The following is a 21615-nucleotide window of genomic DNA, read 5'->3' on the forward strand; positions in this document are numbered from 1 at the left end:
GGACCCGAGCTAAGCTGAGATTTTACAAAGGGGCAGCCTCTTATTCAACTGTATATTTCTACTCTTATTTTCATCAGTCTTCTAAAATAATTGGTATTTTACATGCAAAAGTAATGGAATATAATGTGTATATTTGTTTTTAAATTTTTTGAAATACATTTTAACTTCAGGGTAAATAAACAAAAAATGAAATATATTCACATATTTTGCTTGCATCCTTCATCCATTCATTTTTCTGGAACCGCTTTTTGCCACAGGATGAAACACTGGAGACTGTCATGGTGGTTTTACACATGGAGTGTCAGACGGTCAGTGGGAACACTCGCCCACACTTCCTCATACTGGGCCAATGAAGATGCACACATTGGAAGTTATTTTGCAACATCCAATGACATTTATTGTCACCACCTTTCTCCACACTTCCAGTTGAACCCATATCCAAGCAATAATTAGGCAACTATGCTAACCATTATGCCAAAGTGCCACTGTTCTCATTTTTTTTTGTTCTTTTCCTTCCAGGACAGGCAATTACATTTCCAAACTGCTGTTCCCTTTGATCCAATGTACACGAGATGGAGATCACAGCTGCCAATGTCAACCAATCATGCCACCTCTTTCATATGTCTTCCTCAAATCTGCCAGCAAATCCAGGGTTTCCAGAAAGGGAGGACGAAGATCTTACGTGTCTGAATTGGCTTCACGAGAACACAGATCTGCTCCAGGAGCTGCGATTTGGAGGCCAAGATCCTTTGCCTAATCTTCCGCCATCTACAACCAAACTGGCTCCAAGCAGGGGCTCTAGTAGGCCAGCTTTGCCTTTAGCTGCTCTCGAGCCCAGGACAAAATCCAATGCTGCCAAACCCCCTTACTCTTTCAGCAGCCTCATATTCATGGCAATTGAGGGCTCACCCAATAAGTGCCTGCCTGTAAAGGACATCTATGACTGGATCTTGGCCACCTTCCCCTACTTTCAGCAGGCCCCGGTAGGCTGGAAAAACTCAGTGAGACACAACCTCTCCCTCAGCAAGTGCTTCACAAAACTTAAGAAAGACAAGTGCAAGGTATTATTTTTATTATTATTATTATTCATTTGCAATGGTTTATCTTGGTACCACTGGCAAGGTCAGTTTTTAACTAGTTTAATAAAAGGGTACCCCACACCCATTTTTTTTAACCTGTTTATCCAGTTCATGGTGGAGGGATTTAATGTAGGCTATGTCCACACTTACTATGCTTTTGTTTAAAAATGCAGATATTAATATTTTCACCTTTTGTTCCCACTACCACAGTGTTTTCAACCACTGAAAACGCTCCCCAGATCCATATACTTCTGAAAACACCAGCTCAGTGTTTCAGTGTTAATGGATGAAAATGTAGAGAGTTTTGAAATCACGTACTGTAATCATGGTGTAATTGGTTCGTGCCTATTATGTAGACCTTCCCTGATTGGATCCTGCCCATTACAATGTCACATTCCCTGATTGGTCACCATTCATAGAAGAAAGCCAAATTCAAACACAGCAGATATAGAAGAGTTGCTTTCCATGGCACTTGTTGTGTTGCTTGCCTGCATGCATCTAAATTGTATTTTGTACAGTTGGAAAGCTGCATGCATGCACAAAAGACAAATAATTTCCCAGATAATTCTGTAACCGTTGATGTTACCATCCCTTTGAGTATGCATAGTGCAGGAGAATGTCTATGTCATATGTGTTTTTGGTTGTTTTATTGTGGATGGAGATAATTTCATAAAAATACTATAGGATGGAGACCATTTTTGTTAAAAAATGACATTTTTAGATCCATCCATTTTCTTCCGCTTATCCCATGGTCGCGGGGGCAGCAGCTTGAGCAGAGATGCCCAGACTTCCCTCTTCCCAGCCAACCTTCTCACCCTATCTTTAAGGGAAAACCCAGACACCCTGCGGAGGAAACTCATTTCAGCAGCTTGTATTCATAATCTCGTTCTTTCGGTCACTACCCATAGCTCATGACCATATGTGAGGGTAGGAACATAGATTGACTGGTAAATTGAGAGCTTTGCCTTTTGGCTCAGCTCCTTTTTCACCACGACAGACCGATGCAGAGCCCGCCTCACTGCAGACGCCACACCAATCTGTCTGTCGATCTCCCGCTCTATTCTTCCCTCACTCGTGAACAAGACCCCAAGGTACTTGAACTCCTCCACTTGGGGCAGGATCTCACTCCCAATCCTGAGAGGGCACTCCACCCTTTTCTGGCTGAGGACCATGGTCTCGGATTTGGAGGTGCTGATTCCCATCCCAGCCGCTTCACACTCGGCTGTGAACCGATCCAGAGAGAGCTGAAGATCACGGCCTGACGAAGCAAACAGGACATCATCATCTGCAAAAAGCAGTGACCCAATCCTGAGCCCACCAAACTGGACCCCCTCAACGCCCTGGCTGCACCTAGAAATTCTGTCCATAAAAGTTATGAACAGAATCGGTGACAAAGGGCAGCCCTGGCAGAGTCCAACTCTCACCGGAAACGGGTTCGACTTACTGCCAGCAGTGCGGGCCAAGCTCTGACACCGGTTGTACAGGGACAGAACAGCCCTTATCAGGGGATCTGGTACCCCACACTCCTGGAGCACCCCCCACAGGATTCCCCGAGGGACACGGTCGAATGCCTTTTCCAAGTCCACAAAACACATGTAGACTGGTTGGGCAAACTCCCATGCACCCTCCAGGACTCTGCTAAGGGTGTAGAGCTGGTCCACTGTTCCATGACTAGGACGAAAACCACACTGTTCCTCCTGAATCCAAGGTTTGACTGTCTGATGGACCCTCCTCTCCAGGACCCCTGAATAGACTTTTCCAGGGAGGCTGAGGAGTGTGATCCTTCTGTAGTTAGAACACACCCTCCAGTCCTCCTTCTGAAAGAGGGGGACCACCACCCCGGTCTGCCAATCCAGATGCACTGTCCCCGATGTCCATGCAATGTTGCAGAGGCGTGTCAACCAAGACAGCCCTACAACATCCAGAGCCTTGAAGAACTCCGGGCATATCTCATCCACCCCTGGGGCCCTGCCACCAAGAAGTTTTTTGATCACCTCGGTGACCTCAGTCCCAGAGATGGGGGAGCCCACCTCCGAGTCCCCAAGCTCTGCTTCCTCATTGGAAGACATGATAGTGGGATTGAGGAGGTCTTCGAAGTACTCCCCCCACCGACCCACAACGTCCCGAGTCGAGGTCAGCAGCACACCATCCCCACCATATACAGTGTTGACACTGCACTGCTTCCCCTTCCTGAGACGCCGGATGGTGGACCAGAATCTCCTCAAAGCCGTACAGAAGTCGTTCTCCATGGCCTCCCCGAACTCCTCCTATGCCCAAGTTTTTGCCTCGGCAACCACCGAAGTCACATTCCACTTGGCCTGCCGGTACCTGTTAGCTGCCTCTGGAGCCCCACAGGACAAAAGGGTCCTGTAGGACTCTTTCTTCAGCTTGATGGCATCCCTCACCGCCGGTGTCCACCAACGGGTTCGGGGATTGCCGCCACGACAGGCACCGACCACCTTACGGCCACAGCTCCGGTCAGCCGCATCAACAATAGAGGCACGGAACATAGCCCATTCTGGCTCAATGTCCCCCACCTCCCTCGGGACGTGGTCGAAGTTCTGCCGGAAGTGGGAGTTTAAGCTACTTCTGACAGGGGACTCTGCCAGACATTCCCAGCAGACCCTCACAATATGTTTGGGCCTACCAGGCCTGACTGGCATCCTCCCCCACCATCGAAGCCAACTCACCACCAGGTGGTGATCAATTGACAGCTCTGCCCCTCCCTTTGCCCGAGTGTCCAGGACATGTGGCCGGAAGTCCGATGACAAGACCACGAAGTCGATCATCGAACTGAGGCTTAGGGTGTCCTGGTGCCAGGTGCACATATGGACACCCCTATGCCTGAACATGGTGTTCGTTATGGACAATCCGTGACGAGCACAGAAGTCCAATAACAAAACACCACTCATGTTCAGATCAGGGGGTCCATTCCTCCCAATCACGCCCTTCCAGGTCTCACTGTCATTGCCCACGTGAGCATTGAAGTCTCCCAGCAGAACGAGGGAGTCCCCAGCAGGTGTGCCCTCTAGCACCCACTCCAGAGACTCCAAAAAGGGTGAGTACTCCAGACTGCTGTTCGGCGCATACATGCAAACAACAGTTAGGACCCGTCCCCCCACCCGAAGACGAAGGGAGGCTACCCTCTCGTCCACCGGGGTAAACCCCAATGAACAGGCTCCAAGTCGGGGGGCAATAAGTATGCCCACACCCGCTCGGCACCTCTCACCGGGGGCAGCTCCAGAGTGGTAGAGAGTCCAGCCCCTCTCAAGGAGATTGGTTCCAGAGTCCACGCTGTGCATCAAGGTGAGACCGACTATATCTAGCCGGAACCTCTCAAGCCATTTTTAGATAAAAACGTGAAAACGTAGTAGTGTGGATGTTGCCTTAGAGTCTGTAATGCTATTGTTTTTTATACTTGTGTAACTTTAAGATTGTGTGCATTAATTTACCATAATTACATTAAAATGTAGATTGTTCACGGTCTGTCTTTTTTCTTAGCCAGCACAAATCTGAACTCTGTGTGTGAAGCTTCATACTTTCTAGACTTTTGCTTTAGAATATGACTCATCTGATGAATTTAAAGCAGAGCTCCAGGATGGAATTTCTGCAGAATGTTTCCTTTTTAAAAGAAACGGGCCATCATTATGTATGTTTTAGCATTTGACGCCCTATGTCTAGCTTACTGTTAACTGCTTTAACTCCACGATGCAATGTGTGTACGTCTACGGTAGCCTTCGTGTACCATTTGAAAAACGCATTTATTAATAGATGTAATTGGCAAGCACACTAACAAAGTAACAATAATATTATTATACAAGAAGAATGAGAAAAATGCATTATTATTTATAACTCTTTAAATAATAAAATCATATGATTTTTTCCCCATTTTGCTGAGAACCCAGTAACATATCCTTGTTGACCTCAGATTGGGAACCACTGCCTTAAATGACAAAACAGTGCCTTGAGATACTGGCTGTGGACTACTCCAGACTGGACAAAGTCTCCTCTTCACAGTAGACACTGAGGCTTGCTTTTGTCAACCACTGTTGTGCTGTGAGGGGTCTACCACTCAAGCCGGTGACCCTGAAAGGTTGTCTTCTGACTGACTTTGAGTCTGCCAGATCTCTTCTTATTAGAGTTTCTTCCAGTTTCCAATTGCTTTTAGATTGTCTAGGACACTGTACTCACTGATACTTTGATTTATTTCTCTAAATGAAAGGCTGACACTTCTAAAGGTAACAATGATCTGTCTTATTTCATTTGTAATACTTCATATGGTGTAGTACCACAGTCTGTTCCAACTCTGCTTTAAGACAGACTGAGGGGTTTTTAAATAATCACCAGAAGTTGGGACACCCGTGCAAATTGTTTGCCTCAACTTGCAAGGCTTAATTGTCTTGAATAGCTGCAGAACATCTGTAGGTTGTAACATATTAGTTGTTCTCTAAAGAAGGCCCATTTGTAATATTTTGAAATTTCCTTTTTTCAGTTTTTGACAATTTAAACTTTAGATTTAAACCTCTAGCAGTTTACTGTTTACCTTTTCACCATTTTAGGCCATTCATTTAATTTCAACTGATTACATTTGAAAAAAAAAAAACCTGGAAAAACTGAAGTGTTCTAAAACTTGTGATCAGTAACGTGTGTGTGTGTTTTTTTTCCCCAAAAACACTGGTCAAGTAAGTCCACACTGTTCAAATGTCTAACTAAAAACTACAAGTGTGTCCTGTGATGGCCTGCTGTTCTATTCACGGTTGGCTCCTGCCTTGCCTCTGGCCCTGTAAGTTAGGCTATGGTGTCTTGCAATACCATGAAAGGGTAAAGCTACACATAGTTCTGTAAATGGAGCTAATCGCCATTTGAGCATCTTTGTCTGTTTCCATTTGTGATGAAAAAGCTTTATTTAATTATTTTTTGATAAGGTTCTTTAATTGGCAGTTGCAGATTAGCCCAGTGTTAATGTAAGTATTGGTATGGTGGACTGGCAACCTGACCAGGGCTGTTTCCAGCCTTGCACCCTATGCTTCTGGAGTAGGCTCTGGTCCCCATGACCTAGAACTGGATTAAGTGGGTTTCACAATATTTTGCTCAGTTACTAAGGAAGAATGTTTAATGAAGTGTACCTTATTGCTTTTATACTACATTTTTGAAGGTTTGTAACAAGAAGGAACTGGAAAAACACTGATGAAAACCTGCATGTAGCTCTTAAGACTGGTGATCGCCCTCTCCACGCTGTAAGGTAGCTTGGTCTTCCACTATACAAGCTGCTCACCTGTTCTCCCATAATCTATGCAGTTGTGGGTTCAGCAGATCCTTCATCACCATTCCTGCACCCCATGTAAAGATTAATGCACTACTTTCCCCCCTCTCTCTGGGTGTTGCCTGAGAGTTTTCAATTTTGCTTTGAATAATGGTACCCTAGTCCACTGTGAAAAGAGATTTTTCTTCCTCTGGCTTTCTTATTTTTTTGGAAGTGCAGACCTACATCTGATTAGCACGTAAACCTCTTATAGAAGGAAGCACATGCTGAGGCTAGCTGGCTGCCTTTTGCTTCATGTCATAGAAAGCTTGAACTTTCATTTTTACCAGCTCATATTGTCCCCCTTTCTCCTATTATTAATAAAACTAGAATGGCAGAATAATGAATTGTTCTGCAAATATTAACCAACAGCAATGCATTTCTGATCCCCTGCCTTTTCCCTTTATGAATCCCATTACAAGCGGTGGCACACATTCTGTTTGATTTGCAAGTCAGATGAGTGTACGGAGGGCTGAAGTGTCTGGGGCAGCAGGAGCAGTGGGCCTTTATCTTCTGTAGTATTTATTTATTAGTTTTTTGTTTTGTTCCCTACTACTTTGGTGTAGTTTAAGCTCTATGTGACCCTTAATTTGGATTAAGCATCTTCAGTAAATAGTTGTATTTGCAATGAATGCATTAATAGGTCAATTCATATTCCCTATATACTGTATAGTGGCATGCATTTAGTATTTTAATAGTAAAAGAACAGTCAGTGAATTGGCAAATGCTCTTATCTTGCATTTTTCTAATGTTTTCAGTTGTGAGGAAGTGAATAACCTGCCATTAGTATCAGTTTAAGCAAATCAAGATTAAGAGGAGACATGACTGAAGTGTTTAGAATTTGGAAAGGAATTATGTTATATGGGTTGGAGACGGTGGCACTGACCAGAAAGCAGGAGACAGAGCTGGAGGTGGCAGAGTTAAAGATGTTAAGATTTGCACTGGGTGTGACGAGGATGGACAGGATTAGAAATGAGTACATTAGAGGGTCAGCTCAAGTTGGATGGTTGGGAGACAAAGTCAGAGAGGCGAGATTGCGTTGGTTTGGATATGTGCAGAGGAGAGATGCTGGGTATATTGGGAGAAGGATGCTAAGGATTGAGCTGCCAGGCAAGAGAAAAAGAGGAAGGCCTAAGAAAAGGTTTATGGATGTGGTGAGAGAGGACATGCAGGTGATGGGTGTGACAGAACAAGATACAAAGGACAGAAAGATATGGAAGAAGATGATCCGCTGTGGCAACCCCTAATGGGAGCAGCCGAAAGAAGAAGAAGAACAACAACAACAAGAAGACTTTTACTTAAAATGACCTCAACAAGAACTTGGGGATACAGTTGGAAATTTGTTAAGGGTAAATTTCACACAAACATTAGGAACTTTTTCCTCACACCGAGGACTATGGACCCATAGAATAAGTTATCAAGTAGTGTGGTAGACAGCAGAATTCTAGAGACATTCAAAACTCGACTGTGATTCTGGAGGAAATAGGTGGGTAGGACTGGTGAACTTTGTTGGGCTTAATGGCCTGTTCTTGTCAAAAGATTTTCCAATGTTGTAATATTCTAATATGTGAGAATAACTAATTAAACGTTGATTGCAATATTTATTTATTTCATTATTTATTTTATTGAGTCTCACCACATGCAACATGAAATGCACAATGAAATGAAAACTGTTATTTTCACCCGTCAAAATTCAGAAGGTGGACTCTAGTAAGCACTAGGTTTTGATTGGTGAATCATCAGTCTTCGTTCATCAAGGGTGACATCCACAAAAGACACTTCAGATGCAGAGTCCTGATGGTGATTTCAGAGTTTGTCGAATTAAACTAGCTACGTATGTTGTGCAGTTTTTTCTTGCACATCCATAGATGCACACAATCACAACTATTAGCACAGACAATTCACCAATCAGACAGTACTCAATAGGGCCCACCCGTTAAGTTTTGATGAATGAAAATGTTGTTTTGTTGCGTATTCCATGTTGCATGCAGTGCCAATGAAATAAATAAATGAAAAGATTAATAAGTAAACATATTTCATTGTAAATGCTCACATATGATTTAATTATTACTTATTGTCACATTCGGCAATGCATTTTATATATTGTTGCTTAATTGGTTGATTTCATTGTATCTGAAATATTCTTCTATAACTTACAGAGTAACTAATATAAAATATCAAATTGGAAGATAGTGAATACACTGAAAACGGATGTTAAGGGAATCGTTTGTTTGCATAATGATTAGTACAAGGCTACCTGTGTTGAGCTCACACATTCTTTTTTTGTTGGCGTGGCTCTTCCCATCTCACAGTTACACACAGCAGATGTATCGTCAACTTTTAAACATACTCAGTGAGAGTGCAGATGTGATGTGCTGTCCACTTCTGGCTTCTTACTTGTACCTGATGCTACCAGGAGAGACTGTACTACTCCATAACTCTCTAATCTATCCTGTTGGCACACATAAATGATAGACTTGATGGTGCAATTCACATCAAGAATGCAGTAGTGACACCAGGACAAGTTTGATATGAAGAAAAGTGACTGCTGCACTATGGGAAGGATCAGAGGAATCCAATGATTATAAAGAAACTGGCAAAGCTCATTTCAAAAGGTTAACGTCAGGAGAACAACTCTAGAATGCACAGGAGGGTGTTTAGGCTTCATTCAGCAGCTACCTCTAGTGGAGCCTCACAAATGAACCTCAGTAGAGGGTCAGATTGACAAAAAAATTCAACAAGAAGTTTTCTCACATTTTTCATGGAATAAACAATGCAGATAGGTATTCTAGAGTGGGGATGCTGACTGCTTTGGAATTTAACAGCACACTTTGAGGTGATGTTGCATCTAACAGGAGTCCAGTAAAGCTGAGCCAAGACAGTGGAAAGGTAGTCATTGCATGAAAATCTCAGTTGGGGTTGACCGCTTAACTCTGATGCTTTTTAAAGGACGACTGCTGAAGAGAGGATACAGTCAACTATATATGAGGTAATAAATCTATTACTCTTTACACACAATGATGAGCTACCATATTTAACGACAAAGGCTTGAATTTTTTTAAGTTGTGCTCGAGAGCCCAAAACAAACAGTAGAGTCTTGTTGAAGAACATTTGCAGTCAACCCAATGCTGATATCACTAAGGAAAGCAGTGAGGTCAGTGGAACAGGAGGCCATGCTGGCAGACAGAGTGACTTAATGATTACATACAATATAAGCTCTAAAGAGAAGCAGATTAGCACAGAATCTAGAGATACACCTCAAGTTGCAGATGGTACTAAAGTTACAGCATGTGGCTAAAAGCGTACAATTAAACTAGCTAGACACATCAGATGGATCAACAGCATCAAAAGCAGTAGTAATGTTAAGAAGAAAGCACAACACAAGTAGAACCAGAACCAATACAAACAGTCTTCTGTATGCAGTAGCCACATTCCTCCCTACACTAATGTGGGTGTTATTGGATCTCCATACCTCAAAGATGGCAAGTAGAAACTGGACTGAGTATGCATGACTGTAGTTGGGTAGCTGAGTGTCCTCTGTGATTCAAAAATGCCCAGTCCCAGGCTGGTTAGCACAAAATACTGAGTGAGCTCATACATTTGACCCCAAACTACTTAGAAGTACACCCTAGAGTGAAACAAGGGCCAAAAACATTTTGTAGGTGGGCCTCTGCATGAAGAAGATGCCCTCCTGGTCTAGCAAAACTCTTGGATAGTTTGTAGAATATACTGTACTTCCAAAAAGCATGTCAGAAGACTCCCAAGTTAAAATTTACAATCCTGGGCAGTTATGAGGTCTTTGGGATGATGGAGTAGCAAGAGAAAAGCTGACTCAGACATGGGGGGAGTCTGTAGTCTCCACTCGGACAGTAACCTGAAACTCCAGAGGTGTGTGGAAACAGTGATAATCATTGAGCTATCGCACAAGCCTTTAAGCTTTAGAATTCACTTTCAGGAGAAATCTGTCCGTGTGTACAGGCTCCCCACACTAGCTAAAGCATGTCAAAGCAAAGGCAAGGTGACGGCGGGGACTGGGCTGTAAACAACCAATTCAGTTCTTAACACGTATTCACCTCAAGACCCTCAGCAAGTCCCCTTCTTCACCACTGCTGCGATGCCAGTTGTGTTGTGTACATGTCTTTTGTTTTAGCCTTTCAAACCTTGGGGTTATGGGTTTCCATATATTAACACTAGACTGTAGAACTAGCATGTAGTCCTAACACCACATGAGATATGTAAATTAAATTTGAGGCCATTGAGGAAGATGGCTCTAAGACTATACTCGGATAATAGAAGAATTTGCATGTTCACACAGTTTAATGTGGTGCATATGGACATGTCTCACCTATTTAGGTTCTGTGGGGTATATTTACTAGCCAGGTTCAACTCTCAGCATAGACTTGCTTGGCATGATATTATTAACTTATATTGTATCTCCTATGACACCCAGAGCAGCAGCATTAAGGATCAACTTGAGGACTTCTTTCTATTCAGCACTGATCACTATTGCTTTTCAGAGTGTCTTGCCAACCAGCCATTAGTTTCATGATCCCATATGCTAGCTTTGTCACTTATTTGCAGTGCTTTCAGAAATTATTCAGACCCCCCCTCACTATTTACACATTTTGAAATGTTGCAGCCTTTATGCTAGAATTTACATTCATTTTCTTCCCCCTCATCAAACAATACCCCAGAATGACAAAGCAAAAAGTGAATTTTAGGAATTTTTAAAAATGTTTTTTAAAAAAATGAAATAACACAGTGACACAGGTTTTCTGATCCTTGGCTCAGTACTTTGTTAAAGCACCTTTGATGACGTCTGGAGTCTTCTTGTATAAGGCATGACAAGCTTTGAACACCTGAATTTGGGGATTTTCTGCCATTGTTCTCTGCATATCCTCTCCAGCTCTGTCAAGTTGAATGGAGATTATTGGTGGACAGCTATTTTAAGGTCTCTCCAGAGCTAAAGTCTGGGCTCCAACTGGGTCATTCAAAGACATTCTCAAGGTTGATCCTAAGCTACTGTTGTATTGTCTTTGCTTTGTGCTTAGGGCCACTGTCCTGTTAGAAGGTGAACCTACGGCGCACCCTGAGGTCAAGAGTACTCTGGAGAAGGCTTTCATTAGCGATATCTCTGTACTTTGTTCCGTTTAGCTTTACCTCCCCCCTGTCTTTTCTCCCAGTCCCTGCTGTTAAAAAGCAACCCCACAACCACCATGCTTCGCCATTGGAATGGTATTGTGCAGGTGATGAGCGGTGCCTGGTTTCCTCCAGACATGCTTAGACATGAGGCCAATTAGGTCATTCTTGGATTCGTCAGACCAGATAATCTTGTTTCTCATAGTCTGAGAGTCCTTTAGGTGCCTTTTTGCAAACTCCAGGTGGGCTTTCAAGGGTTATCTAGCCAGTCTGTGTTAAAGCCCAGATTAGTGCATAGTAGTGGTTGTCCTTCTGAAACCTTCTCCCATCTCCATGCAGGCTGTGTGGGTCTCAGTCAGAGTGATCATCAGGTTCTTGGTCACCTCTCTTACCTCTCCCCCCCAGTTTCTCCATCTGCCTGGATGGCCAGCTCTAGGAAGTGTTTTGCTCTCATATACAATATCAGCTGTTAGATAGGCGTGTGGCTATGGAACTGACCACAAGTGGACTCCAAACAAGGGGTAGAGACATCACACTGATGATGAATAGATTGGGAAGGACATGAGCCAAACTTCAAGTGTCACAACGGGTCTAAATGCTTGTGCCAATGTCCTTTCAGTTTTTATTTTTAATAGATTAGCAAAAATTCCTAAAATCCTGTTTTCGCTTTGTTATTCTAGGGCAGGGGTGTCGAACTCCAGGCCTGGAGGGCCGCAGTGGCTACAGGTTTTCATTCTAACCCTTTTCCTAATCAGTGATCAGTTTTCACTGCTAATTAACTCCTTTTCCATTCATTTCAATAGCCCTGTTTTTAAGGATTCAGTCCTCTGAATTGATTTGTTTCTTCATTAAATGGCAGCCAAACAGAAATGAGACGTGAAACGAGCCAACAGATGACCAGCTAAACTGGGATTTCAAACTCCAACCAATTTCACTCCAAACAGTCTCTTAATGAGAAGCTGATTCTTGCTCTTAATTAAGCTCGTTATTTAATTCAATGGCTTGTTGCTGCTCTCTTTCTGTCACAGCAGATATTTCCAAATTTGTCGATTTTTTTTCCTGTTTTTTCTAAGAACACCGTCATAATGTTTTGGTGACCTGAGAGATCAACCTTACTGAGACCTTCACCTTTCTTTATTTTCAGATATTGTGTGATGGGCACAGGTGAGCTGGTCATATGGTGGCTTGTTTGGCTACTAATTAAGGAAAAAGACAATTAAGGGGCCTGAGTCAAGTTACTTAAAACTAAAGCAAAAGAAGTTAATTAGCAGTAAAAACAGCTCACTAATGAAGATGGTTAGAATGAAAACATGCAGCCACTGCGGCCCTCGAGGACCAGAGTTCGACACCTGTGTTCTAGGGTATTTTTTTTCTGAGGGAAAAATTAATTTTACTGATTTTAACACAAGGCTGCAACATAACAAAATGTGAAGAGATCTGAAAACTCTCTGAAGGCACTGCAGCTTTACAAATTTTAGAGAAAATGTTAACCTAATGCTTGTCTAATGGCCAGAGAGTACAAATGTGTATGTGGCTTCAAGGAGGTACACACAGAGCTTGCAGTCTCCTATACAGTAGACAGTACCGGCAAAAAGAAACCGAGCGTGCATACTAAATGTAATCGCTGTCGAATGAGTTTGTCTCATGGGTGTCTTTAGTGAGACAGATCTGCAGCGCTAACCCTGACATTATACCTAAACATTAGCTTAGCACTAGTTATCACATCGCTTTCATGAATAAGCTGCCATTTCCTGTGTAAACAGTCTGTTCATGAAGGATCAGTGTTTTTCTCTCGGGCGTCTAATTCTAATGGAGTACTTACTATTAGAGATGCAAGCAGCGTGGCCAGATGCATTTCTGGTATTTGGGAGATGTTATCATTGGATTAGCTGAGCACATTCTGGCAGACATTGCATGAGAAATGCTTCTTGGTTGATTACTTCATGTCTTACTAATTTCTCTTCATCTATCTAGTAGAATCATATTTAGAGTACTCCTACTCACACCATTTGTACAGAATTTTTATAAGCCCTTTTCATTCTAACTTCATTTGCATCACCCAAGTGCTTGATTTAAACCACACTTCTGCTTAAAGATGTACTTTCCCTAGGGGCGAGGTAATCACATTGTGTTAAAGAGAGAACCGCCAGGCCATCCAGAGAATTTAGCACAGAAGCCTTGATGATCCACAATTGCTGTGCCTTGCCTTCCCAGCATACTAGATTACTTGGCAAAGTACATAATTTTCTTATTTTCATTTTCTTTAATATTTAAAACAGTACATAATTTCATTTGGTTTGTGCTTAGGATTCAAGTTAGTATAAAACAAACAGACATTGCATTGACCTGAGCCTTGTCTACAATGACTCATTATTTTTTTGTGAAATAAAGTGAGGCTCTGTGAAGTTTATGGTTTTGATTTTAAGATTGTGGTGTTTAAATTGGCTGCCTCTATTGGTGCAGATAATACATGGGCTGTCTGACTATGGTTCCATCTTAATAATGTGTTCGATTTTTTTGATCCAATAGATATAAGAGGTCTGTAGTCCTGTTATAAAAAAAAAAAAAGTCCCAGAGTCAATGCTGAACCCCAAGGTATCAATCTCAAATTGTGGGGTTTCTGGTCTTTTTTCCAAGAAAAAATGCATCTGGTCAATGTTAGGAAGAGTAAACCAAACATGTAGTTGATGCAGAAACTTTGACAACCTTTAAGAAATAGCTGGATGGGATACTGGGACAGCTTAGCTATTAGCCAAGCAAACGGGCTTGATGGACTGAAAGGTCTCCTCTCGTTTGTGAAAAGGTTGTGCTGCTTAACATCGGAATACTCCATACAGAGACGCTGGACCTCCAGTTGCTTATGAAGACTAGTTGTTTAACAAGAATGCTTTATTTTGTCATGAACTGTAAAGATGCTATGCAGTTTTTCTCTTCTGCCTCCAGAATGATAATAAACAATAGAAGGACCTGGACAGGTGCTTTGTGTCATATACACTATTAACTTAGATATCAGAATCCGATTTTTTGGCCAAGTATGCACACGTACAAGGAAGTTGACTCTGGTTTTTTGATGACTCTCCCAGTATAGTCATTTGACAGACATACACATAATTAATAAGTTCACACTTGAGATACACATAAGACATTCAATGTAAGCATATGCATACAGTGCAGGAAATACTAAAGTATTTACACAATAACTTCCATATGCAGTATGTAAGAATATTGTGAGCTATAGGGAGGGTGGGTGCCCACACTGAGCAAGGACAGCCGAATTAGCCATTTGTGAGCCTGATGGCCAGTTGAAAGAACCTGTTCTTACATCAACTTGTTTTGCCCTGGTTTAATCTGTAACGCCTGGTAGATGGGAGAAGTTCAAAAAGGTTATGGCCTGGATGTGAGGGGACAGTGATGATTGTCCCAGCCCATTTCATGAATATAGATTCGTACGGGTCCTGTAAGGTGGGAAGACTGGTGCCAATGATCTTTTTACCAGACCTGACTATTGTTGTATATTTCAATACAGGGTTGTAGGAGACTAGAGCCTATTTTAGCATCACTGTATGGGAGGCAGATGCCAACTCTGGACTGCATGTCAGTATACTCATCCATACACCAGCATGGCATGTCACTCCTTCACCTTGCCAGCACGGTTTAGGGCTGTAGGAAGAAAGCAAAGAACAGAGAGGAAAACCGCACAGATAGTGGTTATTACTGTATATCTGAGTGGTCTACAATTAAGACATTCCTTCCTTAATCCAGTGCTGCTCTAATTGCAGTAATTCCAGTTTGTGGAAAATGAATGAATGGATGGGTATTGTGTTTTTTGTGATCAGACTATTACAAATTTAAACAAGACTGAAAATTTGTGAGAATCAATATAACTCAAACATTATAAACCTGAAATCAATGAGAGAATAAAACAAGACACTACAATATCCATCCTTTACAAACCTGCCTGGTAAAACAATTTATTTCTTGTATAGCCCAAACATCACACAAGGAATGCCTCGATGGGCTTCAACAGGCCCTGTTTTTTGACAGCTCCTCAGCCTTGACTCCCTTTGAAAACAAGAAAAAAAAACCCTTGTAAGGAAAAAAATGGAAGAAATCTTAAAAAGACAATTAAGACACAGGCCCCTTCCAGGTATGTCGGGTGTACAGTGGGTGTCAAAAAAATAATCCTCTTGGCAGAGCTAGATGGCCAATCTATCTGTACCACCTGAGAAATACAATCTAACAGTACAAACTCCTTGGTTCTTCCATAGCGCTGCTCACCAAGTGCAGGTTCCTAGGGGACCAAAGGCCATAATACAGGTGCAAATCAGCAAAAGAGGTACGGCAGACATAGGAAGCCCCAGAGCAATAAAGAAATACAGCAGACACATCAGACAAATTAGGAATCTAAACTAGAAAAGCGACGCAGAGCGGCAGCCAGCCAGCTCCTGACTAAGCGCGCAGCAGCCTGCCATTTCTCTGTATTGAAGCCAGACAAAAACAGATGGAGATTATTTTTACTATGTATTTGGCCGACACCTTTGTGAAAGGTGACTGAAACGATCAGGGTACATTACATTTGTTTATGTCCATTTTGTACAACTGGAGCACAGGCGTGAGGTGACTTGCTTACAGAGGTGGGAACTGAATCAAGAATCTTTTTTGATTTAAAGTCCTATGTCTTACCCAGCACACCATACTGCCTGCACCTAAACAGCGATCCTCTGACCCATATGGGACGCGAGCACACAATCCTCCGCTACACAGGCTGACTCCTTATCCTCTAGGCCAGTGAGCCTAGTGCAGAGGCGGCGTTTGCTATGAATTTGTGAGTTTCACACATTCTGCCATTTTTATTGTTTTACTATACTTCTATTTGCAGACCTTTTTGTCTTACTTAGCTGTTTGGGAGGAAAAGGATGTTCCCTATAGTTTAATGACTTAACAGCAATAAAGAGATGAAGCAGCTGTCGCCAGGAGACCACTTCTCTACACCCATATTGAGTCAAGCTTTTGGCTGAATGCTGGCTGCCCCTGTAGGGAATGGACGCCCCTGTGACTCACTATTAGAATAAGAGGGTTCTGAAAAATTAATAAATTAATGCAGTTTTTCTTTAACTTTGCTCCCTGTAACCCCCCAGTGATAAGTGGTTCTCTTTGTTTCTATCGAAAATCATATTAAGTATTAATCTGTTTTAATGTGTTTTCTTCCCTATTACCTGCCTAAACTATTTTTTTTTGCTGGGTGGCAACATAACATATCTAGAAATTAACATGGCAGTCAAATAGCTTGATATGGCCACACAAGGTCTGCACTGCCAACTTTCAAATTTCACCAAATAATTTTTAAAAATCAGAATTTACAGATTAAATGTTCAAATTGTTTAGAATTTTCTTCCTGATGCTGTAATTGCATAACATTCATACAAATGTATCATTTTGTTTGGGTGCTTACAGGCTGTGTTTCTGGACAGTCAATGTCTGATATTTTAAGGTCTCACTCTTTCTTCTTTGTGTTTTAGAATATGGGAAAAGGCTCATTATGGACTGTGGATCCAGAATACAGACCAGCGCTTATAGAAGCACTTAATAAAACCAACAGTTTGTGCATGGGCACCACTCCAGTGAGGTAATCAAAGCTATTTTGAGGTGGCACATTCTGGTTGTTACACCTCTATTATTATTATTGTTTATTTTTTAACAGTAATATATTCAATCTTCATTTTGGTTCTTGTACAGTTTCAGCACTGAAACCAGCCCGACTTTTGAGACAGTCTATGAAGCAGAGAGTCGTGATTTTCAAGGTATGTGCTTGTGTCAGGTCACTTGTTCATGTCAAACTGAAAGAGGCAAGCAACAGTGAAAAAGCTTGAGACAACAAGGAGTAACATGTAGAGAAGACAATAGAAACACAACAGGCAAGTGGACAGCGAGAGTTATAGAAGAGATGAGGTGCACAGCAGTAATGAAGTGGCTGCCGACTATACAGCACTTTAAGAATCGTGGCTTGTATGTGCAGGGGCAGAACTCTCGCCTACAGAAGGCGCATAACCCATTCACGTCCATTTAGCCTAGCTAGCTAGTGCAAATAAGGAGCCCTTAAGAGGTAACAGAGAATTGAGTTTGTCCCGCTGCATTTACACTGGTAAAACATGCACTAGTTCAGACCCATTTAAATGTAAATATGGAATAATATACAATGTGAAACTCAACAGAAACATGGCAGTAAAAGTGCCCAACACCACAATTACAAGCAGAAAGAGACAGCTTTGGATAATAGGCTGATATATAGTTTATTAACAGGTCAAAATATAAGAAAATGTTAGCTACTTTTGGGGGTTACTGCTATTGTGGCGACACAGTAGAGCTGCTGCCTGCCACCTGCAGAGGCCTGAATTGACTTCCCGATGCAGCCGCAGTAGAGTTTAGATATTCTCCGTGTTCCTTTTCCATGGATACTCCTCACATTCGAAACATCTTTATGTTAGATAAACCAGAAATTGAATGCATATGTATGGATGTTTGCTCTTTGCACTTTGTTTAAGGTTAGTGTCCACACTGTGGGCAAACTTGCCAGGATATCAAAAACCACTCTACACTGGAGTATGTGGGTTAAGTAAATGGATGGTTGGATGCAAGGAACTCAATTGAAAGAGAAGGAAATAGTCAAATATATTGGCTGTGGAGGCGGCACGGTGGCGCAGTGGGTAGCGCTGCTGCCTCGCAGTTGGGAGACCTGGGTTTGCTTCCCGGGTCCTCCCTGCGTGGAGTTTGCATGTTCTCCCCGTGTCTGCGTGGGTTTCCTCCCACAGTCCAAAGACATGCAGGTTAGGTGGATTGGCGATTCTAAATTGGCCCTAGTGTGTGCTTGGTGTGTTTGTGTGTGTCCTGCGGTGGGTTGGCACCCTGCCCGGGATTGGTTCCCTGCCTTGTGCCCTGTGTTGGCTGGGATTGGCTCCAGCAGACCCCCGTGACCCTGTGTTCGGATTCAGCGGGTTGGAAAATGGATGGATGGATGGATATTGGCTGTGGAAATATTGACTTATTATGGGATACATACAGAATGAAGTATGCCTGTCCATTTATGTAAAATATATTCTTAAACCTGCTTAATTCAATTCGGGTCATATGGGCCTGTTGCAGTTTGATATAAAAGATCAGTTACTTTTACCGCATACCATTTATTAATTACGTCACCTCGATTACTGAACACTTCCTTAACTGGTCAATCATACAAACTGATGCATCACGAGAGGAGAGACTCCATTTACACACAATGAAAACCAAGAAAGCACTTGTTCACACGAGCGTTTGCACAAATCTACAACAAACTACAGAGTCAAGTAGCTGAAGCCAAAACCTTGCCATCCATCAAGTCTATCTGGAGGAGTGTACTGGGGCTAAAAGTAACCAGCCTCACATGAGGAGATCATTCAGCTATACGCTCTGAATGATCCTCCTTCCTTCTGTGAAAACTGTTAAGTTTTGTTACGTTGTAAAGATAACTTTTTGTTTCCAGACACAGACACCTGTGTGATTCTTTTCACTGAACCAAACTGGTGACATACAGAATTTTGAGGAAGTCACTACTGGGATGAACAAATTTGTCCAACCAAGTCTTTTTTTCATCTAGATTTCCAAGAGTCATGAGCATGGGAAAGATGCTATATAAATAAAATGTATTATTTTTATTATTATAGTACTTAGTTATGCTCCTAATACCCACTGGTGTTTCGTGTTCCAGGCAAAGAAGATACTAAGATTTTGTTTTTGGGTCACAGAATAGAACTCCAAATATGTATCCCTAGACACAGCATTTGGGGTGGTCTTACATTTCCCTGCCTTTGGCAGGTAAAGGCAGAAGATAGTGAACATGAACGCTGTAGGCTTCAGAATGTTTTATTTAATTGGTCATCTCGTTTAGGAAACCAAGGACTAAGAGACACAGCAGAAGTAATTCAGTAGATTACTGTTTTTGGCTTCTTAGCCTTACTTATAAATACCACAGGCCTACTGTTAAAATGTGTTCCAAGCCTTAGTAATATTTCAATGAACTTGTTTATCTAAACAACTTTTTAAAATGGTGAGGGCAACACAGTAAGTAGAGAGCGGTTGTCTCTCAGATCCAGAATTCTGCATCTAGATGTTTGGCTGTGTGAAGTTTGCACATTGTCCTGATATCTGAGTCCAGGGTTTTTCTATCCTTATGGCTGCTGCTGCTGGGATAGGCTGCAAACCCCATGACTCGTAATTGGACAAAGTGGGTTTGACTGTGCTATGTTCCAACCCTTTTACTAAAATGGTGTTAGAATTGTTGGTTTCCACTACACAATTCTGTCTACAAGTGAAAAGGCAATTTAGGGACAAAAATTTAATCTATAGGTGTGAGATGAAACAAAAGTAAATGGATAAAACTAACATGAATGCAGAGAGACCAAGAAAACTCTGCATTTCTCAAAGCCTCACTTGTCAGCTAGCTAAGCCATTCCATTCAGGCTGACGTACAGTAATATATAGTAAAGGTCTAACCCAGGGGTTTAACACAAATGTAAGCTTAATGACCCGCTTGTTTGATTTCCATACTGATAACACCATACCTGCCTTACTTACCACACACACCGCCTTATATTACAACACTAAACATAAAACTATCCTAGCTGATGTTTCTCCTACATACTCCTCCCTGGACATAAAAGGTTAAATTAGATATGTCAACCAGAGACCGCAAAAGTACCACGTCGAAATGAGGAATAAGCTCAAAATTGCTTTTTTGAAAATAGAAAATATGACCTCCATTTGAAAGTATTAAGAGCCATGTACAATGACAATATGAGTTATCAAAGTGCAATTTAATTTCCTAGCAAGGTAAAAAACGCCAAGAGCGCCTGAATTGAATCGCCTCATGTTCTGAAAAGCTGTGGTCCAGCTAAGGCCATGTAGGTGAATAGGTGCTTTATAGGTCTACGCAGTGGAATAAAGAAGGAAAATGTTTTCCTTTTCAATGACATCTCGTGACTTCATTGTAAATATTTTAACGTTGTAATCTTGCTCAAAGGAGGCCTCCAGATCTCACAGATGTTCCTTTCAGGCGGGTGCTGGGGTGGGTTTGTTTCAGATTGCCATGGTGACAGCTGTAACTAAGGCAACTGTAACCACACGGGTCATTTTTACTGTTTTTGCAGTAGGGTAATGCAGTCTGGTATTTGAGTGCAAATTACATGTGTAGGGGGCAGGGGGACTGTTTAATCTTACAAAAATCTTTTTATACCCAAGCCACCTTCCCCCTCATTATTTTCTACTTATTGTTTCACACGGTGTACCACCCAGGAGACAAGGAGATCAATAAACACAGTAAAGCTTCTGGGAAAATAACAAAGTACCTAAAATTCTGCATTACAAATTAAATACTTGCCATCACTGCCTGTTCTTTACTTCTTTAAATAAAAAAAAGACAGAATTGGCCTCTACAAACACTCACATTTTAGACTGCCATTTCTCACCATGCATGTTGAGACGTTTAGGATGTTTGTTTTTTCTACTGCATTCATTCTGTGGCTGAGTTAAAAAGGCCATCACTGGGGTACTTTTTAGTCTGCACTCCAGAAGTCCCTTTTGGCTTTGGAAATGAAACCAGTGGATCAAAGTAAGGCACTGCGAGTCTCAAAAAGCCTAATCACATACTCCTGTTGTCATTTATATATAGAAAATGTATAACATTTGTTTTTTAACAAAAACCTGAATTATTAGAAAAACTAATACACTAGAAAATTCAAGAAATTTTGAGCAGACATTAACCAGATTAAGAAAATTTAGATGCTGTGGCATAGTAGTTTCTTTTGAGAACTTTCTTTTAAATAAAGGGGAGTCCAATTGGCTTATGCACTCTGTTGCCATTTTATTTAGACCCCCCACTTGCCTCTAGAACTACCACCAGTTAGAGATTTGCATGGGGAGAACCTCTCTTGGTTTTGTGTCCTTACTTGGAACTGCTGGACACCACCAACTCGCGTCACTGGATTCAGAGCTGAACGTACAGTCACCTCAGCCTGCTGAACTAAAGGACTCCTCTTACCCTTTTGGACTTTGAGGGCATCTTGT

General features: G+C 41.9%; 1 protein-coding gene across 1 annotated transcript in view; it reads left to right on the plus strand.

Moving 5' to 3' along the window:
• si:ch211-145o7.3 (forkhead box protein N2) overlaps positions 1-21615 on the plus strand; it is a 39747-nt gene that overhangs the window by 14837 nt on the left and 3295 nt on the right. Inside the window, exons 2-4 of the mRNA XM_028802784.2 lie at positions 520-1061; positions 17040-17146; positions 17257-17321. Coding sequence (XP_028658617.1) covers positions 573-1061; positions 17040-17146; positions 17257-17321 — 661 coding nt within the window. The 5' untranslated portion in view covers positions 520-572. The remainder of the gene's footprint in view (positions 1-519; positions 1062-17039; positions 17147-17256; positions 17322-21615) is intronic.

Source organism: Erpetoichthys calabaricus, chromosome 1 (genome assembly GCF_900747795.2).
Source record: "Erpetoichthys calabaricus chromosome 1, fErpCal1.3, whole genome shotgun sequence".
NCBI lineage: Eukaryota > Metazoa > Chordata > Cladistia > Polypteriformes > Polypteridae > Erpetoichthys > Erpetoichthys calabaricus.